We start from the raw sequence: 24,742 nt of genomic DNA, 5'->3' as shown, positions 1-24,742 counted from the left end.
CCCCCTTCTCATCTAGATCCTCTGGAGATGCCAGAGGGAAGAGGGAAGTTACTGAGGAGGAGGGAGAGAGGGAGGTAAGGAAGAGGAGGTAGGTGAAGGCGAGAAGAAAAAGAAAGAGAAGAAGAGGACTGGTGAGCTGAGAAAAGGATCTGACTTTTACAACCCTAGGGCAGCCGGAGACGGGGACTGAGGCTATGCGGGGACACCGGTAGACGGATGAGCTCGAAAGACCAACTTCAGGGGAGAATGAAGACGGCGCAAGTGGACCAGAGAAGTGCTAGACGAAGGCTAGACAGGAACTTCACATGAGGGAAGTTAGAAAGTCATTGGTCAGAGACCACTGAGACTACGCTAGACATATTAAAGCAGACAGTCAGAGACTGAAAGGGGTTCTTGGGAAGGGAGGGGCTGTTCTCATTATGAAGAATGATGATTTTGAGTGCAGTCAACCCCAAAAGGGGTCCCAAAGAGTTGCGAGATCACTGGGTCCTGTTATTGAAATGTCACAGATGAGCCCAGGCAGTCCAGTCTTCATGGGAAGATAAGTCACCGTGAAGACAAGTAGGATATGAACAAGTCTGAAGAGGCACAATTGCTATGAGGGGACCCTGGTCCCAATTCATTGTAGCTTCCAGTATCTTCTGAAGACGATCCAGTGAAGGAGGTTAAGTGAAGGGAATCAAGTGAAGTGGACCGAATGCGTGTAGTCTGAAATAAACTTGTTACAAAGGCCTCGAGAACTTATAACAGCATTACTAGAATTGATGAGGTATATTAAGTTAAGGGTCACAGGAGTTGCAGTAAACAATCACCAAGACTTCAGTGGGAGACAAATATGACCACATGTATCGGAAAGCATAGTCTGAAATCTGGTATCTTCAAATCTTGGAAAGGAAACTGATACTACGCAAGGAAAGGGGGTATACATGCTAGCCCAACGCCGTGCTTTGTTAACTCAATGGCCAAGGGAAACCCTTCAACCTCCCCTACTGATACTCGTTGAATACTTGTCTTATACTTCAACGACAAAATCTCGAACCATGTTGAGGAATCTCTCCCGATACTCCGTAGGGTTGGCAGTAATGCTCATGGGGCCGTGGCCGGCAAACACGTTGTACGACTTGACGAGCCCAGTCATGGCCTTCGCGCGAAACTTGTGCTTGGCCCAGAAGAAGTCGAGAACGATCATGCGGTAGGTCCAGTTGCCGTCGGCGTCCGTCAGACCGGTGCGCCAGGGAGGTGCGTCGGATTGGATCGTGGGTACGTCGCGAGCTTCGTCGAGCACATTGGGGCCGGGGAAGCGCACCATGAAGAGGGAGTAGTCGACGGCGTTGTTCTCGGCCAGGAGTTGGGTGTCGGCTTCGAGAATGTCCAGCAGCTCCTTCTTCTGGGCGGGTGTGACGCGAACCTTGTCCTCGAACTCGTCAATCAAGCGTTCCTTGACGCTCTGTGGTGCAAGATTGCCGTTGGCGATATCACGTTCGGGGAAGAAGTAGTCGTTGGGCTTGAGGTCGTATGTCTCCCACTGGTTCCTGCGATGATCGGTCTCCTCCTCCTTCTTACCGAACATCAGGTTCTCCATGATGATGTGGTGCGTCGGCGCCATGCCGAGAATGCCACCAATCGTCGCTTTCGCGGTATAGGCCATGTCGGTGATGCGAACCAACAGGCTGTGCGGGTGCTTCTTCATGTGTGCAACATATGCGTCAAACAAGTCGTGCGTGAAGAACTCGTGCTCGAACCGGCGGGGCAGCGACTTGATAAGGAACTTCCCATCGGCCGTCGTGAAGAAGGTCGAGCCGCTGTACCCCAGATCGCCGACAGGCACGAGATCGGATTCGCGGCCCTTGCCCTTGGCTGCCTTCTTTGCTAGGTGGAAGGAGTTTGTGTACTCGTCTTCATCAAATTGCCAGACATTGTGTCGGAGTTCGAGGAAGTCTGCGGCGCGGTATCGAGCAAGAGGGAGGTGGAAGACGGATAGGAAGGAGGTGAAGACGCGAAAGATGCGCTTTTTGAGGCTTGGTTTGTCGGGGTTGTTTGAGTCGCCTGAGATGGCTGCGAGGATCGAGGACGAGATGGAGGTGCTCCGGATCTGCATGGTGGCGGTTGGAGGCCAAAGAGCCCAGGCAGGTCTTTGATATCCCGCTCGTGGTAGTGGACAGTGTCTGTAGGGGAAATGTCTTGAGAAGGAAGAACGTAGGCACCGTTGGAAAAAGAAGTTGAAAGACGTAGCTTGAGCTCGGTACCTTGCCTTAGGTGCGAAGGGATGGGAGCTTGACGGGAGCTTGTCTTAGACCGACAATGGTGGAGAGCTACTGACGTCACTTTACCGGGGAAGGCGCATGTGCCCGCCAAAAGCCACAACCAAGCGGAGCAAAAGTTCCTGATCAGCAATGCGGCAACCATTTAATCCATGGATGAATATACGCGCAGGATTATACATGAATCTCTTCGTCCAAGAATCTCCATGGTTGGAGAGTCAAAGGGAGAAAAAAGAAGACTGCCTTTATTGCCCTGGCTTTTGAAACCCTTCTTCTTCTTACCCACCCTATTACGATCAAATGATAGGCATCTTACGCTATCAAGGTGTATTCTGAAAGAAAAATATAAGAAGTAAAGAGTACTAATGGAAGTAATAACAATAACAGCAGGGGGAGAAATACTTGCAGTTAGCAGAATTGGTGGAAATGAAAACAAGGTTCTGAGTTGTAAATTATCGCGTGACATATCGCTGAGACAGCTCTTGAATCAACCCACTCTGATGAAGATAGGGACATGAGTCTTCTTTCATTATAGCCGGAGAGTGATGCTGGTTCCCGGTGTTGTCATATCTGGAAGTTGTATTTCCCCCAAGCTCGGATCTTGACTAGAAGTCTACACTACGACGCATATTGAATCAAATTTACGGACCGTGTCGAGTGTTGTAGACTTCTAGAGTCTCGACCCTGTCCTCAAATATAATATAAGTCTAGCTGAAGCTTAGAAGGTTGCAAAAGTCCCATTGTGAGAGGGGACTTACATGCTGTCAGTCCATATTACATGGGTCTGGAGAGCTTCACGATACGCCATTCGCTCACCCGTCTACCCACTCATCATTGGCCAATGATGTCCAAAGTCCCGCGACCCCGCAGCCTCTGGTGTATGATAAACTCTCTGACGGCTGCCTGGCTTTATTTTCCATTCGCTGACTTCAATGTGAGACAGTATCTGACAACTTGAAGACCCAACCATGAGCAGAGAATGCAACAAACATGTCCACACACTTAGACGGCAGGGACGGTAGCCGCCTGAGGGATTGCATTTCATGTTCAGATAGCAGGAACCCCATCATCCCCAATCCCCTTCTTTGCAATGATTGCCAGCCATGGAATGACTTTTTCCATGTTGTCTATTGCTGCTACGCATCACAAGACGTGGACGTCTCAGCTTTCGATCCCGACTTTGATGAATCGGAATCTGCCTCCTACGGCTTCCAGTCTCTGACCTTTCGATCGTTGAGCAGCACCGCCAATAGCCCAAACTGTATGATATGCAGCTTCATCAGCTCGGAGATAAGCACCGTAGATGGCGCCGGCGACGACACTGAATTCGCAGTCTGCGGGCTCTTTCCGAGTCGTAGGACGGACCCAAGCTCTCGTACCCTCATATCTAACAGGGCACATGAGACTTCGTCCTTTGCCGAGAGCTGCGCCTTGGCTATCTGCGTTTCGGGGCTTACATCGCTAGCGGACAGTAAATCAAATCATATTTATCGACCTGTGGTTCTGGGGATTAGACTTAAGTATGGGTCTAAAGACGGAACCCGACTTGAGTTGGCAGAACCCTGGGATCGGCGATACATCAACGTCAGCCTCCTTCGCAGCTGGCTGGCGAGCTGCCAAGAGTACCACGGTCCCAAATGCAACGAGCCCTTGACAGAATCAAAACTCCCTGCCGGGTTCCGCGTAATAGACACCAAATGTCGGCGGATTGTCCAGCCAAAGACCCAGGTTGCCTTTGTGGCATTGAGTTATACGTGGCGGCTTGCAACTGCTTCAGCGGATCGGGACCTTCATTTGACGACGTCAAACGCAGAAAAGTTGAACCGGACTGATTCTCTTGTGGCGGATCTGCTGCCAGAAGTAGTTGGGGATGCTATCCACTTGTGCCGGAACATGAGACAGCGATACCTCTGGGTTGATCGCTTGTGCATCCTGCAGGACGATGAGGATCTCAAGATGGCACAGATCAACGCTATGAACGACATTTACCAACTCGCAGAATTCACCATTGTTGCAGCTGCGAATGGTGTTGGTGTTGGGCTACCCGGTCTCACTACGCGGCCCAACATTTCCACTCACAAGAACCATTGCTGGCAATTCATTAAGCACGTGCCTAAAGCAGTCGAGGGTACGACATCGGGCGAGAACTCTGCCATGGAACATGCCGTTGTCGGGATAGCCCCCCTCAGCGAGAACCAGGTCATCAGCTCCAGCGAGTGGAACTCGAGAGCATGGACATTTCAGGAGAAGCTGCTCTCCCGGCGGCACATCTTCTTCAGCTCCGGGCACGTCTACTTCAGCTGCTTCCACGAGGGCTCTGAGCTTCATAGATACCCAGACATCAGGCACTACCGACCACAGGAGGAACCAGAGACTGCCGGCGTCACAAGGACAAGTCAAGACCGGGGTGGAAGAGGTTTCGAAAAGGGCCTCCGATCCGATGAGTACAGCGATGACGGGGTACTCGGATTTTACCCGCTTCTAGTGGACCAGTATACTAAACGAACACTCGGCCGTCGGGAAGACGTGCTGAGCGCCTTTGCTGGCGTCGGGAATGTTGTCGCTGCTCGGGCCAGAACGCAGATGCTGCTGGGACTTCCGGAGAGATACCTGGCGCATAGCCTCCTGTGGTCATTTTGCTCTCCTCTGGGAGTTACATATCGCACGACTGAAGGGCTGAGACTTCCATCTTGGACATGGGCTACCCGAAAAGGCTCCGTCGTTTATCAACGGTCTCTCGGGGGTCGAATTGACGGCGACTGGTTGGACCCGATGTATCAGATTCACTTTGGACATCTCGTCTCCTTTTTCTACTGTGACCCGATCTCTACTGGCCCCTCTAGGCTCAGAAACATTTGTGAAGGCAAGGTTTGGTTTCCAGAAGATCGAATCGATGGTTCTATGCGGCAGGAAGACTTCCAGCGAGATCTTGAAGCCTTCTTTCAACCCAGGGGAGAACTTTGCCAGGTCACTGAGTACAAGGATCCTCGACAAGAGGCACCGTGGATCTCCGTGGTTGACATGTGGAAAAGGTCTCCGCAGAACCCTATGACAGCCCGCCACCACATCGAGCTTGATGATAAGACCAAAGCCAGGGCTGAAGAACACCCTCGCTGTCTCGTTTTCAACACCACAGTTGCCAGAGTCCGGATAGGGTCATATCTTCGCGGCGATGATGACGGAATTCAACTTACGATCTACAACAATGATGGCACAAAGATAGGAACCACTGCGCCTATGCATAGGCAGTGGGCTCTAAAATGTCTGAGCATGGGGTCGAGCCACTACATGATAGTTGTCGCCGCTGGCCTCAAGTTTCCTGAAACCTGGGAGCATAATGCTGTGTTTGCGGGAAGCCAAGGATTTGGGTTCTATGTGCTCATTACATCTCGCACGAGCGGGCTCTACTCGCGTCTTGGGATTGGCTTTATTTCCTTGGATGGATGGGCCTCTGTTGAACCCAACTGGGAGCCTGTTATTCTAGTATAGTGGTATAGTAGAGCGAATCACTGTCACCAGGAAGACTTCTATGAGTTTCTCCGTGGGCGAATAAGAGCAGACGCATTAAGGAGTAGAGTAGAGATTTGCACTGCTAGGTCTCGGTATCTTAGAAGTATGGGGGTCTAGGTACCAAACGAAGTTAATGTCCTTACTATTGGGAAAAAGTAGATTTTTCGTCATCATTGAGTCGATTCAACTAGAGAAGGAAAAATCAGCGGCGGAGTGGTCAGTTGAGCTGATGATCTGGAATGCTGACGGGGTCGTTGCCGAGACCTGGCCCCTATCGGCCCATGTCAACTCAGGCTGAGGTGCCGCTGCTACCGGCCTCGCCTCCAATTATGCGGGAAGGAAACTGAACTAGACGGCTTGCTATTGTATGGTGTATGGCTGCTACAACATGCGAGTCTCCGAGTCACTCGCACGACCTTTAGACCATGTATCGTAGACCTAATGCCCTGACATTTCCAGATAATCAGAGTCACGATTACTCATGGCAGAAGAGGAAGGCCCACGGCCGTTGCAGATAGTACTAAGTAAAGTCTCCCATTCTTTCAGATTCTATTCATCTGCGTTGCGCTGGTAATTCTACAATCAAAACATTTAACCATCCCTTATAGTATCTATAGTCTCCCGTCTAGTGAGATCATTTACAACTTGCTTCTCAGGTCCTTTCTCTCATCCTTCTTGAACAGCACCTTGCTGTTGGGGTAGGGGTCAAACACGACGCTGTTGAGCGGGTTGTCCTCGCTGGCGCGCTTGAACATGTCCTCGTACACCTTGCCGTCATAGCGGCCCAAACTGCTGTCCAGGACCCAGTCGTCAAACTTCCAGGCATCGACCAGGCGGACTGCGTGAGGGCGGATCTCCTCCAGGAGGGTCATGACGGCCTTTGTTCTCGCCAACGTGATCTGGCGGACAGTGACAGCCGCAGAGCTGTAGAACTCGCTGGCCTCCTGCTCGAGGGTGTTCAGAGCATACAGTCTGAAGAGCTTGTGCAGCAGACCGACGGTGTCCTTGTCGAGCTGCTCGGTGGTAGCCTTGTCGTTGAGAGCCTGGTGGAAGTTCTTGACGACCATGTACTGAGCGTGCGCGGTGCTGAGGCGCCAGAAGTCGACGAGAAGGCTGTTCCAGGACTGCTTGTCCTCGTCTCTGTGGCGGAGAGCCTCAAAGGTGAGGAAGGACACGCGCCAGGCAAAGGCAGCGACGAGGTCCTCGTCTGAGCCGAGGACATCGAAGGCTGCGCCGATGTCGCGGCGGCGGAGGAACTCAGAGAGAATACGAGTGGTGTCGTTGTTGCCGGCCTTGCCCTTGAGGACGGAGCGAGCGGACTTCAACAGGTAGCGGGATACTTGCTGGGTGAGCATGTAGTTATCGCCCTCCCAGGTCAGGGTTGGCAGGTAGTCGGCGTACCAGGAACCGATACCGCTGAAGGAGGAGTATCCGTGGCCTCCGCAGGCGCGGCGGCAGATCTCGAGACCCTCACCGGCGACGGTTGAGCCGTAGGCCTTGAGAGCGCAGGAGGTGGCGTGGAGATCGGCGAGGAGGTCGGTGCCGGGGTTCAACTCCTCGGGGCCGGGGTTTCTGGTTCCGTCGCTGAGCTTGCCGACGTCGCCCTTCATGCGCTTCTGGTTCTCGTTGTAAAGGTTAATCATACCGCGACCGGTAAAGTGAAGGGCAAAGGTGGCTGCCAGGAGGGGAAGCAGACGAATCTGCACCATGGTGTAGTTGAGAACTTGGTTTTCACCAGGCTCACCCGCCGGCGCATCTCGGTCCTGGAACTGTCGGCGGACAGCGCAGTAGCGGGTGGCGATGGTGACACCCTTGGCCAGGACGGAGCCTGACTGCAGGACAATGTTGGATCGCACCCATGTGAGGGTTCCGTAGATGAGAGAGGGGTTCGCGGGACGGATGTACTTGCTCGTGTTCGGGTCGATGGACGAGAATCGGGCGAGCATGTGGTTGTGCGGGATCTTGACGTTATTCAACAGCAAGAAGCCGTTGTCCATGGTGTTGTAGCCGAACTTGGGGCCGATATCGCCGACGTGGACGTTCGGGAGAGGCTCGTGAGTCTTCTTGTCGCGGATCGGCACGACGAAGGGGTGGGGGCCAATCTTCTTGCCGTTGAGGATCAGCTGGGCCATGACGACGGCGTGAGTGGCCGTCTTGCCCAAGGAACCGATCCACCACTTCGAGGCCGTTAAGTGAGGCGAGTGCAGAACGAAGCTCTTATCAGACGGGTCCCACGTTGCCGTGGTCTCGAGGCCACGAACGTTGGAGCCGTGGCCAAGCTCGGTCTGGGCGTAACATCCGAGGATCTCGTAGTTCTCGGCGGGCTTGAGGAAGAGCTCGTGCTGCTCGGGAGTGCCCTGCTCGCGCAGCGTGACGAGGAACATACTGGCGTGGAGGCCATACGGTGTCGGCTCAGCAATCAGGTCGTTGGCAACGATGTAGTCTTGCTGAGACCAGTTGTGCTCCTTGGTCAACTGGAACAGTCTCTTGCCTCTCGCCAGCGCAGCCTCGATACGGGCATTTCGGCCGCGGAAGTAGTTCTGGGTCTTGTCAAAGACAGGCTCCTTCTTTAGGATGTTTAGTATCCTCTCGCTGCGCTCGAGAGCCTCATTTGTGAACATGAACGACGCGAGCTGGTCGACGTTGAGGTTGGACTTTGCGCGCTCCTGAGCGAGGAGCTCAGTGCCCTGGGGGCCAGATGGCTGGAGGGCCTTGACCCAATCCGGGGTATTCGGCATCGTGACTTTTGTGTGTGGGGATGATAAGCTGGGGTAAGTGAAGGACTGGGGAAGTTTGTCTGGAGAAATGGAGGCTGCAGATGGGATTTTGTAGGATATGCTGTTCTTGAGTCGTGAGGTGTGCGCTGTCCAGATCTAATCTAATCGAGGTTTCGAGAGGTCCGACTCGGAGAGCAGCTATGATGCTTTGAAGGGCAGTGCCTCGGTAATTACTACATCTAGTTAGACTCTAGCTCTTGGTTCGCGTCGAAACTCCACAAAAAGGCTCTCTGGAAACCCCTTATTTCACCAGGTAGCCCACCAAAAGCCAAACATGTCTGCTCCCGATCATCGGACATGCTCGGCGCCGACTCCGACTCCCGAGGGAGAGGGCACCCCTAGCCGATTTCCCTCGGTTGGTTTTCTCTAGTGCCGGGTGACCGCTTCTAGACCTCCGGGACACGCGGGGTTTAACTCATCTTACCATCCATCACTATTACGCGTGCCTTATGACACCAACCAGCTCATGGCCAAAAAGCATGGGAAGACAGTTGACGATTGGGGCAATTGTGAGATCGCACATGTTAGTTTTCACTGGCTTTTCGTGATGAACTAAGCTACCTTTTTTCGGAGAAGAGTTTCGTCGACATTGCCAAGCGGGCGCAGTGAGCAACTCCATTCAACTACTAGAGCTCAATGCAACTTTGAGGCACACGTTCTACTTATCCTTCGACGGTCACAAACTTTATTTCTGATAGTTTATCTTTCACAAGCTACTCCGTAGAAGCTCAGGAGAAGCTCTGTCAACCACAGAGGTCCCCCGCCGCCGGTCGCCACCTGGGAAAGATTCATTCCAAGTTCCTCAATCCCCTATTTAACTCCAATTACATCTCTTTCAGAGAGGCATTCCCCTATACGAGAAAAGAGTCTTGACCCGCAGATACTCGACCATCCCAACCGGATTTCATCCATGTCCGGGGCGCTTGGATGATGGATCCAGATAGTCGGATCTTGATCCCTGCCACAACAAATGATGCGTCATCCAGCACCAACACCTGACAGATCCACCAGACGCTTGGCGGGACCCAGCAACAACGAACATGTGAAATTGTCTGCTTGAGTCGTGCCATTGGGGATTTTCTTGGAATAGCTGTTTTCCTTGTGTTGACGCGGTTTGATCATCCGGTTGAGCTCAACGAGTGCTATGGCTATGGTGCTTGTTGCATATTGGCAAGGCTATGCGGCTCATGGAAGAATGGTCTATGCAGGCGTAAGATGCACACCATCTATCTTGGTTGACAGGAAACCGACCACCCTTTAGTGCCAATGTCGCCACTCCCGATGGTGAGCCATGCAGAAGATTTCCATAATCCCGAAACTCCGAATGGATGGTTATTCGAGAGTCTGAGACCCTGAGAGTAAGTAAACCATGCGGAGCATTCGTGATTGGTCCATAGTATGGGCACCGTGTTTGCGCTTAAGCGGCACGTTCATGTTGGTGCACTGTACAATGAAGTTTGCTTGAGACAATGAGCAAACATCGGCAACCAACATGGAAATGATGGAGCCAAAGGGACGAATCAATAAGACTATCTCAAGCCAAGAACTCACGTAGGTATCTCCGGCCCCATCGTATTTCAGCTTCTGCGGTGTGCCTTTGGCGTCGCCCCAGTGCGCGCTATCAACGTGCGACACATCTCCCTCCCAGCCTAGATAAATCCATCTAATTCCGGAGGCGAAATGTGTGTTTGCTACCCCAACAACAAGTCAGTCCCTGTGGCGTCACGATCCTTGCCAAGATCAGTTGTTCGTTAGCTGAAGAAAGTAGCTAAGCTGTCAGATTCACCGGCAAGGGCCGCCATTGGGCGAACCGGGAGGGTTTCTAAGACCAACTACTATCGCAACAAACACGAAGGTTGCTTCGTCGGTGGCTCCTGTCCAAATTCAATAAGGCCCTTGCATGATGGAACATCGCCGAGACCTCGACACAGGATGTGAGCTTTGAGGTGCATTTCCGGATCCTCGTCCCTCGACGGCCGGGTAGGCAGCCTGATGTGACCGGCTTTGTCCTGACCCTTCAGGACTTGAGCCTCAGAAGTCCGGAGGAGATGGTACGGCTAGATCTCCTGGGTCTCATTAAGAGAAGATTGATATGAGCCTCTGTTCACATAAAAGGGCCAAGGTTTCCTGCGATACTTGGAGAAGATTTTATGTTGTGCCATCACAAAAGCAATCACCGCGAACTATTTCCTCAAGCTCCTTTACCTTACAGCCCATCATATAATGCCTTCCAGAATTGATATGGCTATCACAGAGGCCCCAATGGCTAGACGCAAGAACAATGACCCTCCACGTTCCCACATGGTGGGACGACTTCACCCATCTGGGTTGAGGATCACCATGGAGGTCAACAACTACTTCCTCAACAACTGGCCTTTCCCTGATGAGCGAACCAAGCTTCAGTTTGTTGCTGAAGGTCTGCCAACTTGGCACTTGTGCCAGTACCCGACGGCCCGCGAGGACCGGGTCGGTGCAGCTTGTCGCTTCATGGTCATGCTCTTCCTTATTGATGGTAAGTGGGACTTGTTTGTGCCCATGTCAAGAGTATGGTCTGACTCTTCTGGATCTTTAGACTTGCTAGAGCATCTTTCACTGAAGGAAGGCTCGTCCTACAACGAGCGGTTGATCTCTATCGTTAAGGGTGAGACGGTGCCTGCCCAAGATTCGCCGATTGAGAAGATGGTTTTGAATGTCTGGGAAGATATGAGATCCATCGACAAGAAGCTCTCGGATGACATTGAAGAGCCTACTTTCGCCTTTTGGCGGTCTCAAAATGACAAGGATCGTCTGGCGAAGAAGAGTGTGGCAGAATATCTCAAGTATCGAGAGCTCGACGTCGCTTCTGCGTAAGTCTCATGATGTTAAACTTCAAGCTTCGATCATCTGACCTTCTGCAGCGTGCTTCTAGCTACTCAGCGCTTCCAGGATGCAATTTACCTCAGCAAAGAAGAATTGGCCTCAGTTGCTGATCTGGAACTCAACTACACGCACCACATCTCCGTCATCAACGATGTCATGAGCTGGGATAAGGAGCTTCGAGCTTCCAAAGATATCGCGGCTGAGGGCTCCATCGTCAGCAACATTGTACAAACTCTGGCTGATGAGAGTGGCCTTGACTACGATGGCGCGAAGCGAACCTGCTGGGTCATGATTCGGGAGTGGGAGAGACAGCACGATGCCATCGTCCAGCAGAAGCTCCAGGAGGGCTGCTCTGATGCACTGAAGACCTACATGGAGGGGATCGAACTGCAGATGAGTGGTAATGAGTTGTGGAGTCGAACTACGCACCGCTACAACGCCCCTCATCTTAAGTAGATCCATTCAGAGATTGCTATTTGTCTAGTTAGGTAAGGTAGTTTGCACTTCGTAGGTATCAATACACGATGTCTTTGAAATGTGTTATCACTGGCTAGAATCTGTTCGGAAGCGGATGTTCAATACACATAAAGTCTCTCCACGAATCAAAGCCTTCGGAGGACTGTCAAGTCTGAAGTAGTGATTCTTAGTCTCCACAACTGCTAGCTTTTGCAGAAAGCCCAAGACTTTTGGAGAAGATTCAATGAACCCTTGACGTTGGAAAGCCTTATGTGTGTCATTTATTTCTAAATTCTGTAGATGTCGAAGCACCCTAGAGATTGTTCGCCAGCAGCAACAGCTCGCTTCATCATCCGGCTGTAACCTTTCGTGCCAAGCCCATCTTGGCGATGCCAAGATATGTCAGGTTCCGTTAAATTCGACGTCGTTCATGTCGCAGACTCCAACTACGCTAACCGATAATTCAACAGCTAGATGGGGCTCTTCAAGTATTGTCGATCTTATTCCTTCTGGAATCTTAGTCCCAGACGGTTGGAAGCCGAGATATTTCGGCAATCTGTACCCGGATAAACCTACTGCTCGTGTTCGGATGTCCGGCATCATACCTGCGCGGAGGCGAAAGTACAAGGTTACCCGCATATGCTTACAAGAATGATGCGACCATCTTGTAAGGGAATGTCTGTCAGATTACGTACTAAGTACCCGTTGTGACTAGTGAGGAACGAACTTGCCTTACGCTCTATTGTGCAACGGCTGTTACTTGGCAGTGAATATTTCGTACTACTTTCAAGGGCAGGCTCATATTGAAGGCATAAAGTTGAAGAATGTAGAATCTTTGCACACAGTCGCACAACGGTCCTTCAAATTTCGTGCTGTTCCTCGTGTCTATCCTATTCACTTGCAGACCTCTTCTCACCACGGGAAAAACTCCCACTTGTCAATTCCGTCCAAACAATGGCCTCAGCTGCATGGACGCGTCTTCAAACTGCCGCCCTTGCATGAACACCTGGAAATCGCCAATCATATTCTGTGCTCTGTTTCCTCTATGAGATGCCACGGCTTCGACGGTAAGTATCTGGTTCCCGGATGCTGCCGGTACCTGCACGCTGGGCCAAGGCGAAATGCTGATTTGAGGAAATTTCCCAAATGTTTACCCCGGACACCCACCCCCCGTCCTGCAGTCAAGGGCTCAACTTTACATGACACAAGACGTTTCCCCACCGAATAAAGAAGTCATTAGCGGACGGAAAGCTTCAACTTAGTAAACAAGCTTGTTTTGGACGGCGCCTCCTCTTTTGTGATTCGCCTGTGTTCGATGGCGTTAGCGTGGGCAATCTCACTACTTCTGGTTCGCAATTTGCCTACGGAACAGGGGTCTCTCTACGACAGCTGGAGAGCTAGCGGGAGATCAGCTCGAGGGGTCGATGAGCTCCATACCAGAAGCACGCTGTCATTCGCGGAATGATCATGTTTTCTAATCCGTCCATCAATGTTACCTTCTCGTACCTTGAATCTCAGATTTCGAGGGCTTGCCTGGAGCTATGCCTGCATTTCGTGAGCGTAAACCGTAATCCGTGGAGACTCAGCACCATCTCGTGATCATAGTATCCCTGTTGCGTTGACGGAAAAGCATCCGATCGAAAGCTTGAAGATGTTGTATAAAGAGATGGTAATGAAACATGGTTTCTGGGTTCTGGATTGCTCGGCATCCTCTACCCTCGACCTTGATATCTGTTGGCAGACCCTAAAATTCCCCTTGATACCCTTCTAATCATCATCGTTGCACACGGACTTGCAAGATGAAGATCACCTCCGCCTTGGCTACGCTTTTCGCCCTTGCGGCTGCGACTCCGACCCCTACCGTCGACTACACTGCGGAGAAGGCCCACCTCGTGAAGCGAGCCTCCATCTCAGACAAGGCGACTCTCGGTTATGCCACTCTGAACGGCGGGTAGGTTTGATAGCGAGGGATCTTGAAACGCAGCAGAGCTAATAGTGTTGTAGAACTTCGGGAGGATCCGGTGGCACGGTCACTACCGTCTCTACCCTGGCCGAGTTCACTGCCGCTGTCAACGAGAAAGATACCGCCGCAAGGATCGTGGTTGTCAAGGGCACCATCAGCGGCACTGCCAACGTTCGCATCGGCAGCAACAAGTCCGTCATTGGCGCATCTGCTGGTGCAGGTGAGAATTATTCATACCTCATGTTGCCCGCACCCTGTCTTACCTTCTCGTCTTGCAGGATTCAACGGCATTGGACTGCACGTCCGCCGCATGTCCAACGTAATTATCCGCAACATCAAGTCTACCAACGTGCTTGCCTCAACTGGTGATGGCGTGAAGATTGAGGTGAGCAGCCTTCTTAGATGAGCTATAATGCCGAGCATCAAACCTGACGGATCTTTCTCCTTAGGAAAGCATCAATGTTTGGATCGACCACTGCGAGTTCTCTTCGGCCCTTGTATCTGACAAGGACTACTATGACGGTCTCGTGGATGCTTCCCACGCTGCCGACTACATGACCATTTCCTAGTAGGTCTTCTACTCAGCCGGAGTGAGGGATGCTTGCTGACATTCATCAGCACATACTTCCACGACCACTGGAAGACTTCTTTGGTTGGACACAGCGAGAACAACGGTGCAGAGGACAGCGGCCACCTGCGCATCACCTACGCCAACAACTACTGGGCTAACTTCGGCTCTCGCGGCCCGTCTCTGCGCTTCGGTACTGGCCACGTCTACAACTCCTACTACCTCAAGTATGTACCTCGTCAATGTTTAAAGTTTACATTATTACTCCCAAGACAAAGATCAATATGACTAACGCCTCGTGTCTAGCGGTAATTCTGGAATCAATACACGCCAAAATGCCCAGGTCCTGATTCAGAGCAACGTCTTCAAGAACGTCACTGTTCCCATCACCTCTCAGGACTCCGACATCGTTGGATACGCTGTTGCCATTGAAAACGATCTTGGTGGTGCTTCCAACCTGGCCCCCGTCGGTACCATGAACGCCAACTCTCCCCCTTACTCCTACAGCCTGCTCGGTTCCGCCAATGTCGTTGCTACCGTCCCTGGACAAGCTGGCCAGAAGCTTACCTTCTAAAGAGTTAAAGTGGCGGCTCAGAAGAGTAATCAAGGCATGAGGAGGCTTTGAAGTCATGGAAGCCCGAAATTTGTACATAAATCGTCCCGAATTTGGGTTCAAGTCCGGATCGAGGTGCGAGAGGGCTTGGAAGCACATAGCATTAACTTCACTGTATATATCATGGAATCAGAATCTTCATTTTTTGAGAGACGCTTGTTCAGCTGTGAATCAACATCCAACTGATAAGCGCTGTCGGCCCAAAGCAATAATACAAAGCAGAGCACTATGCGGCTTGAGGGATTTTGAACTGATGGACCATTGATTTGAACCAAGTCAGAACATATAGCATTGTGTAAAGATGCCGCCGGTAATGAAAATGCGCTACCAAGGTATGTACAGGAGTTGTGAAGGGTATCTTCGTTCCTAGTCTTGTGTATGTCGCTCTCAGCTATTTATGTGTCTAATCATGCGAGTGGCCATGATGTCCTGAGCCCTAGCATCCTGGTTAAGTCCAAATGCTCAACCTGTAGACATAAGAGGATCATCATGCAATTGCCACCCAATTCCACACGTCATGTACCATATCCCGCGCAGCTCTTCCGGCTGACTACCGGGGAAAATTCAAGTTCATAACCATATCTCGCACTCTTGACTCGTAATGCTTCGTGTTTGTCGCATTGCTTTTCGAGCGCGCGAATCGATCTTGCGCGTCATTATTCTTGCTAGCGACGCGGCGATCTTAATCGTCGAGGCGACGGCGCCGTGAGGATAGTTTGCAGACTTTCGGGTCTGTGAATTGGGCCCCTTCATACCATCTTCAGCTCCTCTTGTTGTGCAGGATCTACAGGAGGTATTTGAAGAGGCTGTTGAGGCGGCGGGAACATCAAAGGCTGTTCGGCAGCCTTTTGTTCGGCGGCCTTTTGTTGTTCCAGCTTTTGCTGGTTCTGTTGTGCCTGAAGTTTCTGAAGGTTCTCATGCTCCTCGACCTTTTGCTTTTGTTCCTCGGGGGAGAGAGAGTTGAAGGCGGCGATGTCCTGGTCCCACTTGATGACGCACTCAATGTTCCAGTTGCATCTCTCTACCTCGCCGAAGATAGGATGCCTGAAGCGGGGGTGACGACTCGGCCAGTTGGAGGCATGGTAGTGGTGCTTGACAAGAGCGCCCCTAGAGTTATGGTTCCCAGAATCCGAGTGTCCCTGGCCGGCGGCAAAGGACTCGACATCGCGAACGAGGATGTTGCTGACAACTTTTGACTCGTCAATGTCGTGGAATGTGTCCCAAGTAACTGGCCCGGATCGAGAACGCGCACTCATAACTTCCAGGACGGCTTTGGTGAAGGCCGAGGGACCGGTACCGCTGATGACCTCGTCAAAGTCAAGCTTGATTGCTGAGATGGGCACACGTTGGTTCTTGGAGACCTCAGTAAGCCATGCCATAATATTCTCAACAAGCTTCAGCATGACGGGGTGACCAGGTCGCGACATGAATGTCCATTGACAGAAGGACATGGACTTCTTGCCGAGAATGGGATGGTCCTTGAAGTTCGGTTGGTCAATCTCGACGCCAATGACGAGATCGAGGTCGGCCTCTTTGTATCTTTCCGGGATCCATCGGCTGACAGGTCGGAGATCCTCGACATCAATATCGGCGTACACTCCTCCCTCGGCGTACATGATCATGTAGCGGAGCAAATCCGCCTTGATGATGGTGGCATTAACGTTGCGATACATGTCGACGATATCCGGGCGATCGAATCCGTCAGGGCCGTAGTGCTCTTCGACATACTCCATGTCGTTGTTGTCGGTTAGGACTTCATACCGGTACCCAGGGTTCTTGTCCGTCCAAGTCCGTGCAGTGAGAATCTGTTCGGCTTCGAATGAGAAGGGCGCAACCTTCCAACTCTGCCATATTTTCTTAGGGAATCCACGAGTGCTTGCTGTTGCGTGGCGACCACCGCGCTTGGAGAGGTGGACAGGTTTGGGCATCGACCCGAACAAGTCGATGTTGAGAACGAGTAGAATTATGCATACACAAGCAATGTACAAAGGCAGACATCTCCTGAGTTGTGTCGGGACTCTGTTTCTGAACAAGTTTGCCTTGGTCGAGCCCGTAGGGCTCAATGGACTCAATGGACTCATGATGGGTGAAGACATGTTGTCCGAAGTCGTCCAGAGAGAAGTGGAGGTGTTCGACCGAAGAAGCTTTTGAACCAAGCTTTGACAAAGATGCGACGAGCATAAGAACAAGCAAGACGAGTGGGATGCATGTCGAAATTTGAGGAGCTTTCTCCATGCAGGCACACAACCCCAGAGTATCCTCATCGCCGAGGCGGGGATTTCCCTACAGTTGTTCCGGTCCATTCCCCCACTCTCCTCGCCTATCAGTTGCGCATCATTGTCACGAGCCGGGTGCCAGGGTAAAGAAGGGAAAACGCCGAGGTCACCAAAAGTAAAGTCGCATCGTGTTCATCCCGTCTGTGCCTTACTGACGCCACTGCCTTGCCTCTGTTATCTAATTAAGTTTGGGACCTTCCGTGTGTGTGAGTGGCTGCTCTCACTGTCCTTCGATACGAGCAAGGCTGGAACATGAGCTCAACGGTTCCTATCCTCATTCGTGCGGCCGGATAGCAGCGAGCAAGCCACCATCTTACACTACCAAAGAGTCAGACAGCTGGAGGATCGAAGCCATTCAGGCCAGCGGGGATGTGATGAGGACCACTCATTGCAGCTGGTCGCATTTTGCGCCATAATAGCGCCGGGACGTTGAGCTTGTTCGAGCGTCCATTGGGCCGATCCTGGCCACCGGCACCAACGGCTCTGATAGTCAGGGGAGGCAAAGGCGGTGGAACCTTCCAAATCAGGTGGGCTTGCAGGTGGATAATGCAAATTTCACGAGGGGATTCTTGCCCTCTCGATTGCTCAACCGGCCGAGTGCTCGAGTCGGAGGAGCGGTTTGTGTATCGGATGATAATCCCAAGCTAGGCCGACTGAATGCTACGCCGCTTGTGATAGCTGCCAGGGACGCCCGGTTTGATTGCAACCAACGAAGGGGGAGATGCGTCACGATGAGGGAGATGAGTGATATCGCTCCTACGCCGCTTAACTTTGATCATTTCGTCGCTGGACTTTGGAGTCTTAGCCTGGCTCTCCGCATTCTACCCCGGTCTATCCCCCGCATATCGAACCAGGAGCCCCCGGAAGGATTGTGGACCTCTGATCCTGGACTTACAGCGCCACCCCGCATGCTGTCTTGGCTCGACCGAGGAATCTTTGTCAGGTTCAGCTGGTTATTCCTCTTTTCCTGGCTTGTGAAACTCTGGATGAACGACTTGTTGACACGAACTAAGTCTATGGGCCTTTGACTTTGCGCGGAGAAGGCAACGCAAGGTTCAGTCGATCAACGCCAAGCCGGACTACACCCGCCCCAGGACTCAAGGAGCAACCTCCTGGCTGACGACTGCCGACGAGCCCGTGCAGGATTCGTTGATACTGAAAAGAACCCGTGCCTCTTTTCCCAAATCATCAAAATTTCCGGAGAGGCAAGGGTCGAGAACACCTCTTCCTGCAGCATCACGCAAGCGAGGACACCCGGCGGCCGTCCTCGACCGTAAGCACGCATCAAGTGTCAGCTTGAGGCTGAAAAGACTCCTTCTTACACGATTCATTGTCTTCAGCAAAGTCTTCAACAGCCTGAAGATGCCTCCACGAAACGAAGGCATTCTCGACAGCCACGAGTGGGATGAAGTTAAGCCTACCTGGTGCGACAAGTCCAAATGGCTCGCAGATGAAAGCGACTGGAAGCCTGCTTCCCTCGTACGAATTAGGCGGCCATCTCGACTGAACATCTCCAGTCTGAGCACCTTCTTCTGGCCCATCAAAGACACCAAAAATCCAGAGAAGCTGCGGCCCACAGCATACCTTGACGGCTTGCGAGGTTTCGCTGCCTTCTTGGTGTACTGGCACCACAATCAATTATGGGCTCATGAACCTCACGTCCAAAACAGAATCTTTGAAAACGCCTTTGGATACGAAAACAAATATCACTTTATTGCCTTTCCTGGCATCCGCCACTTATTTACTGGAGGCCACTTCTCAGTATCAGTCTTCTTCGTCATATCCGGCTACGTCCTCTCCGCTAAACCTCTGAGCTTGATCCAGTCCGGAGACCACGGAAAATTCGCAGAAAATGTCGGATCAGCCTTATTCAGGCGATGGCTAAGACTTTATATCCCATTGGCGGCGACAACTTTCTTCTACATGACATTCCTCCACATGTTCAATATCTGGGTCGACAATATTGAGCGTGCGCCAACTTGGAGAGATGACGTCTGGCTCTACTATTGCGAGCTGAAGAACTTTAGCTTCGTCTTCACCACTGGAGGCGGTCCTTTCTTCAGTTGGAATCCACACCTTTGGTCCATCCCTGTTGAAATGAAGGGCTCGGTCATCGTCTACACGTCTCTGGTCGCATTTTCCAGGTGTACCAGAAACGCTCGACTCTGGTGTGAGGCTGGTCTGGCTTTTTACTTCATGTACATCGCCGACGGATGGTACGGAGCCATGTTTGTCATGGGCATGATGCTCTGCGACCTCGACCTCCTGGCGAAGAAGAACGATCTCCCCAACTTCTTTAAACGACTGGAACCCGCCAAAATTTTCATTTACTACCACCTCTTCGCCGTCTCGATGTATCTCGGTGGTATCCCATCTTACACCGGAGACGTCATGAAAATGCGAGAGAACCGCGGGTGGTACTATTTGTCGTTTCTCAAACCTCAAGCCGTCTTCGATTACAAGTGGTTCTACCTCTTCTGGGCAGCCACAATGCTGGTATCTGCGGTTCCACGAATCTGGTGGCTGAAGAGATTCTTCGAGACACGCTTCTGTCAGTATCTAGGACGAATCTCCTTTGCCCTCTACTTGGTCCACGGACCCGTTTTGGGAACTCTGGGCGATCGACTCTACACAGCCGTCGGGTACCACAAAGAGACGGAGCGACAACATCTCGCGCACCTAGTCGACAGGTTTCCGTTACCCAAGGTTGGGCCCCTCGGCTTGGAACCGGCCTTCCTCATTCCTCATGTGATACTTCTTCCGGTCACTCTTTGGATCGCTGAGATTGTCACGAGGTTCATTGATGAGCCTAGTGTGAAAATTGCTCAGTGGCTCTACCGGAAAACACTGCCAACAGCGCCAGCAAAGGCTTGAGATAGGCTGAGGGGGATTTGGCGTTCGGGCACATGTATTTCGGGACTGCCGAGACATTTACGGCATTTAGCACGAAGTAATGATTAGTGTAAACCACTTATAATTGATCAATTGACAACACTGTTCCACCACGCAAGACTAGACGAAGACGCTCAGACAAACGAGGTGCTCGATGTCACGGTGCAATCGGATTGGCTGCTATCCAGAACCATGGACCTGAGCCTATTCTAGTTGAACTCTAGAGCCCGTCTAGTATGCAGCGACGATAGACTTGCCACGCGGGCCGTCAGGCTGAGCCAGCGGCCCTGGCGGGATTGAGTCCGCCACGCGCTGTCTAGTTGACTCAGCCTGCAACAGGTAAAGTTGGGGGTTTGCCCTTCCCGCCCGAACCTCAATTTCTCCTGTGTCTGCTTTTCCTATCGACTTGCAGCTGTATCACACCCAATGACGCTGCAAGAGCGGATGCTTTCCCCAAAATGGAAGTGGTGTGGCAGCTCGTGAGGGGAATAGGATTGCAACTCAGGCCAGGGGTTCGTGCAGCTCACCGAGGCAACTCACATGCTCACATGCTCGAAATAGCCAGATTATGCTTTACCATTCACCAATCTGCTTGAGGAGCTAATCTTTGATCAAACTTGAGAGTTGATCTGAGGGACACTCCATCACTAAGCTTTGTGCATGCATCCCAGTTTACCTGACCCTTCGCACTAAAAATGCGGGTGGCTGGGGTTGACGAGCAATAGTCGGCCGCGCTTGTCAACTTGTAAGTGAGGGGAAGTTGAAAGCTCCAACTTCCATGGTAGTATTCACTTGCTCGTCTGTCGATCCCCATCACACGGCATACATCTCCCGAACACCTCCCCGTGTTTCTCATCTTAGCTTTACTTCGACAGCCTTGCATTCTAGGTCCCCCACATCCCTTGGAACTCTCATTTGTGATGCAATCGTGATCCATCGTCCTGGAGCTCGGCCAGCACATGTTGCGGGGAAATTTCGCGCAACCCCCAAAGTCCCAGACCTGCTCTTTCACGTAACCTCACTATCGGAATTGAGCACCCCAAGTGCCTACCTACACATTCACCGCAAGGTTATCTGTCAATAGGACTAGCTTGATCACTTGACTCTGCATGCTCCGACCCCACGTTCGACGTGCCGCCCGTTCCAGTCGCTTGTCCCTCGACACCTCGGCGCATGCAGACAATCCTCCCACCTCGCGATGATAGCTAGAGACTTCAAGCGCGTCATCCTCATCGTAGGCCCCTTCTTGTTTCTCGTTTATGTCGGTATACGGTGTCTCGACTTCAGAGACTCTGCTTCGGGGTTCAATTCCTGGTTCGATCACATCTTTGCACCGAATTGGAGACAAGGCGATGAACTCAAACCGCACTCGCGGCCGGCGTCTTCGGGCGTAGCGACGGAGGTACAACCTGTAGATGGCGCGCCTGAGCATCCGCCCGCATCAAAACAAACACATCATGAGATATTCTCGACGTCAACTTTCGACAAGAAGTTTTTCGCCATACGATTTGACGATGAAGGCGCGATCAATCCTAATATCATCCCGCATCCCACCATTGAGAATACCTATGTTATTGTTGCGCAAAGGCGGAAAATAAATCACGACGACTCTGAGCATGTGGAAATCACTTGTAATGCCACCTTCACGCTGGAAGGTCTCGTCTGTGTCGATGCGCCCACGGTTCTACCCATCGCAGCCACGAAGAGCGGTGATGACAAGTGCCCACCGAAACTGGCCTACATCGCCATGAACGTTGGGCCTCACGATGCGCGGGTCTTGTACGGACCCAAAGCCCCGTTCATCGTATACGGTTCCAACTCGATATTCGCCTGCTTCGGACAGTTCATGCAAGATTTCCGAACTCTCGGAGACTGGGGCTTCGAGATGTCGTTGGATCAAGGTTTCGCGCTGGGAACGGAGCTCCAGCGTCCTGCGCCTTGGGGCATGATGGAGAAGAATTGGTTTCCGTTCTGGGACGAAGAGGGCGCAGTCTACGTCCACCACGACGTGGCGCCGAAGCGAGTCTTTGCGAAGTTGAACGCGGACGGCTCCGTAGGCCCGAACCTCGGGCCGTTGGCTGCCGGGGATGAGGCTTGCATGAGCAAGTACATGCCGAAGCTCCCGCCGGATCTCGAATCGATACACCAGGCGACGAACTCGCTGAGCATTACGTTTTGCAAGCGCAGCGACCCAACTTGCAAAGCCACTAGTGACAATACCTTTGTCTTCACGGTGTTCCAGCACAAAACTTTCTATCAGTTCCACAGCGAGTACGAACCGTATGTGATGGTGTTCAGACAAAAGGCCCCGTTCGAGGTATTCGCCATGTCAAAGAGACCCATATGGATACACGGGCGGGAAGAGAAACTTGGTGGAGGGTCCGACATGTTTTACGTAACCTCCATGAGCTGGAAGAGGCAAGACCAGAGGTATCACGGATTCTTGGACGATGTTTTGTTCCTCTCGTTCGGCATTGAAGACGAAAGAACCGGCGCTATTGATGTCTTGGCTGAGGACTTATTGGCTGAGCTTGGGACTTGCTTGGAACCATGATAAACTTAAGCTCTCCAACACAGCAAATGATTAATACCACATAATTCATACGGGCCTGGGCTCAAATATGTTTGAAGGAGAGTGTATTGGAAGTCCATGAGGAATGATGGCACATTTGACTTAAGGTCCTCCAACAATCATTTGCCAGTGTGCTCGACGAAGCTTTTCAACGTGAAGAATAGACAATCCTGGGCCCCAGCTGTGTCTCACTTGTATACCCGACTTCAGCCAACGGTCGAGACCCTTCCACGCCTTCGTACTAGTAATGACTCGCTCAACAATGAACCCGGGGAATACGCACTGGCTGAGGCCGGTAGCCAATCCCCCCAACAATCCACATCTTTGTTCGGAAAACGGCAGAATGAGTAGGTGAACCAAAGAAGAGGAAATACTCGGCCATCACCTGTGGTTCCCCGACAGTATCTCTCCATGGGAAGAACCTTTTGATGGACTTGAGATTGACCAGAAGACCAGCTACACATCAAACCCCGTGATGGTGCGATTGCGTTGAAGACCCAGAATTACTGATCGGCCGAGATGATGTGAATGACTTGAGACTTCCGCATTCCGGCCCAGCGTTAGCCAGAGTCGACTCTGGACAGGCACGGCAACGAGCGCACGCGTTCCGCAAACGGAAGCATCCCAAACCAAAACTGGTAATAGTTGTTGCCACTTCCAGCCGTCCCATCATATTCATAAACCATTCCTAATTCATTCGACAACGACAATGCAATAGCAAGTCACGAGAGCGTCACCGTAAGCCAGCCAAGTATCGTTCCTTGCCGGAAGCAGCGCCTTGCTCCGGGAATTTGTCAACCATTGGTAGCTACCAGATTTCCTGGCGTTTTTGGGGAAGCCATTTCTCACATGTCTTTGCCTTATGAATGGAATGTGCCCCCCTGTCAGCGCCCATTCTCATCTTCATCCGGACTTCCACCACATTACTGAGTTTCTGCCACGCTTGGCGAGAAATCCCGACGACGCCGCGACCACTCCATCCTTTCACCTTTACGGATATTTATACTCAGCACATAGCACCGAAGCGCGCGCCTTTCGCGCGGAAGCCCTAGGATGTACAACCCAAACGTCAGAATGATTAGTCCCGATCATTCCCTCACATTTAGCAACTTGGCGTCAAAGAGCTTCGAGCTCACGCAGCACAATGTACCGACGTCCCCCGATGTCCGGATGATTCAGGACATCAGTCAGGCCACTTTGACGCCTAGAGATGGGGAATCAGTCATGTCGTGGACAAAGGGGTGCTACTTTGGGAAGAGCGGGTTCGACGACGTGATGCTCTGTTGGCAAGAGCTGGAAGCCTTGACGTCTTTTTGTATCGGCATTGAGTCTCCCGAGCGCGGCTTCTTCAAGCCTATTCGGTCCCATTGGAAAGTGAAGTACAACGACGGCACGACAATCAAGGACTGGTTCTTTCCTTCAGACGACCCGTCAGATCCGTACACGTTTCCGAGCTCAATGGATGTTGACATTTCGGTTACGAGCCATTCGGTGAAGGATCAGCTAGAGCTCAAGATTACGATCAAGGACAAGACACCAAATGCTGAGCTTAAGTCATAAAAAATTGTAAGTAAAGGCACTACCTACTATGAACCAAAAGCTAGCGCTTACCATCACCGATCCAGTATGTCGACGAACCACAGCACGTCAATACTTTGTATACATCCATACGGTTTTGCGGGACACAACAGTTCAGATAGCAGTTAAGATGAGATAGGATATCCGAGATGGAAAGAGATGGAATGATTCAATACCGGCGTTGTTTTCAAAAGCATTTTGGGAGGCGACTTTATTTAGATGCAATACTTCCTCCTTAAGATTCAATTATTCGATCAATGTCTTGAAATATTTTTGTAAACTTCGTACTGTGGGAACATTCGTTATATCTCGCACGTCTTGAAGTTTCACCTTTTATTCCCAAACCTACATGGCGTATAAGTGCTTCCCACCCGAGTTTCGTTGGGCTAGCAATAACCTTCTGATGATCTTGACGTA

General features: G+C 51.7%; 9 protein-coding genes across 9 annotated transcripts; 6 read left to right on the top strand and 3 right to left on the bottom strand.

The window, feature by feature from the left end:
- Positions 1 to 1,012: 1,012 nt before the first annotated feature.
- Positions 1,013 to 2,098, bottom strand: CCOS01_12253 (uncharacterized protein; the record flags this gene model as incomplete). The annotated part of the gene is made up of 1 exon (XM_060460402.1): positions 1,013 to 2,098. The coding sequence occupies one exon, from the start codon at positions 2,096 to 2,098 to the stop codon at positions 1,013 to 1,015; it is 1,086 nt and encodes a 361-aa protein (XP_060309345.1).
- Positions 2,099 to 3,524: 1,426 nt separating this feature from the next.
- CCOS01_12252 (uncharacterized protein) lies at positions 3,525 to 5,750 on the top strand (the record flags this gene model as incomplete). Its single annotated transcript, XM_060460401.1, has 1 exon — positions 3,525 to 5,750. One exon carries the CDS (start codon positions 3,525 to 3,527, stop codon positions 5,748 to 5,750), a length of 2,226 nt encoding a protein of 741 aa, XP_060309344.1.
- Positions 5,751 to 6,409: 659 nt separating this feature from the next.
- On the bottom strand, positions 6,410 to 8,509 carry CCOS01_12251 (acyl-CoA oxidase; the record flags this gene model as incomplete). Its single annotated transcript, XM_060460400.1, has 1 exon — positions 6,410 to 8,509. One exon carries the CDS (start codon positions 8,507 to 8,509, stop codon positions 6,410 to 6,412), a length of 2,100 nt encoding a protein of 699 aa, XP_060309343.1.
- A 2,301-nt stretch (positions 8,510 to 10,810) lies between these two features.
- CCOS01_12250 (aristolochene synthase) lies at positions 10,811 to 11,863 on the top strand (the record flags this gene model as incomplete). The annotated part of the gene is made up of 3 exons (XM_060460399.1): positions 10,811 to 11,060; positions 11,121 to 11,394; positions 11,446 to 11,863. 3 exons carry the CDS (start codon positions 10,811 to 10,813, stop codon positions 11,861 to 11,863), a joined length of 942 nt encoding a protein of 313 aa, XP_060309342.1.
- Positions 11,864 to 13,662: 1,799 nt separating this feature from the next.
- On the top strand, positions 13,663 to 14,968 carry CCOS01_12249 (pectate lyase; the record flags this gene model as incomplete). The annotated part of the gene is made up of 6 exons (XM_060460398.1): positions 13,663 to 13,814; positions 13,868 to 14,046; positions 14,105 to 14,211; positions 14,276 to 14,394; positions 14,445 to 14,621; positions 14,701 to 14,968. 6 exons carry the CDS (start codon positions 13,663 to 13,665, stop codon positions 14,966 to 14,968), a joined length of 1,002 nt encoding a protein of 333 aa, XP_060309341.1.
- A 788-nt stretch (positions 14,969 to 15,756) lies between these two features.
- Positions 15,757 to 17,103, bottom strand: CCOS01_12248 (glycosyltransferase sugar-binding region containing DXD domain-containing protein; the record flags this gene model as incomplete). Its single annotated transcript, XM_060460397.1, has 1 exon — positions 15,757 to 17,103. One exon carries the CDS (start codon positions 17,101 to 17,103, stop codon positions 15,757 to 15,759), a length of 1,347 nt encoding a protein of 448 aa, XP_060309340.1.
- Positions 17,104 to 18,014: 911 nt separating this feature from the next.
- CCOS01_12247 (acyltransferase) lies at positions 18,015 to 20,157 on the top strand (the record flags this gene model as incomplete). Its single annotated transcript, XM_060460396.1, has 2 exons — positions 18,015 to 18,235; positions 18,297 to 20,157. 2 exons carry the CDS (start codon positions 18,015 to 18,017, stop codon positions 20,155 to 20,157), a joined length of 2,082 nt encoding a protein of 693 aa, XP_060309339.1.
- A 1,216-nt stretch (positions 20,158 to 21,373) lies between these two features.
- Positions 21,374 to 22,729, top strand: CCOS01_12246 (uncharacterized protein; the record flags this gene model as incomplete). The annotated part of the gene is made up of 1 exon (XM_060460395.1): positions 21,374 to 22,729. The coding sequence occupies one exon, from the start codon at positions 21,374 to 21,376 to the stop codon at positions 22,727 to 22,729; it is 1,356 nt and encodes a 451-aa protein (XP_060309338.1).
- A 1,092-nt stretch (positions 22,730 to 23,821) lies between these two features.
- CCOS01_12245 (uncharacterized protein) lies at positions 23,822 to 24,307 on the top strand (the record flags this gene model as incomplete). Its single annotated transcript, XM_060460394.1, has 1 exon — positions 23,822 to 24,307. The coding sequence occupies one exon, from the start codon at positions 23,822 to 23,824 to the stop codon at positions 24,305 to 24,307; it is 486 nt and encodes a 161-aa protein (XP_060309337.1).
- Between the last annotated feature and the right edge of the window lie 435 nt (positions 24,308 to 24,742).

This window comes from Colletotrichum costaricense (genome assembly GCF_030867565.1).
Source record: "Colletotrichum costaricense strain IMI 309622 chromosome Unknown Scaffold_14.1, whole genome shotgun sequence".
NCBI classification, from domain to species: domain Eukaryota; kingdom Fungi; phylum Ascomycota; class Sordariomycetes; order Glomerellales; family Glomerellaceae; genus Colletotrichum; species Colletotrichum costaricense.
The sequence above is the reverse complement of the archived record's forward strand: the minus strand, read 5'-3'. Positions and strand labels throughout refer to the sequence as shown.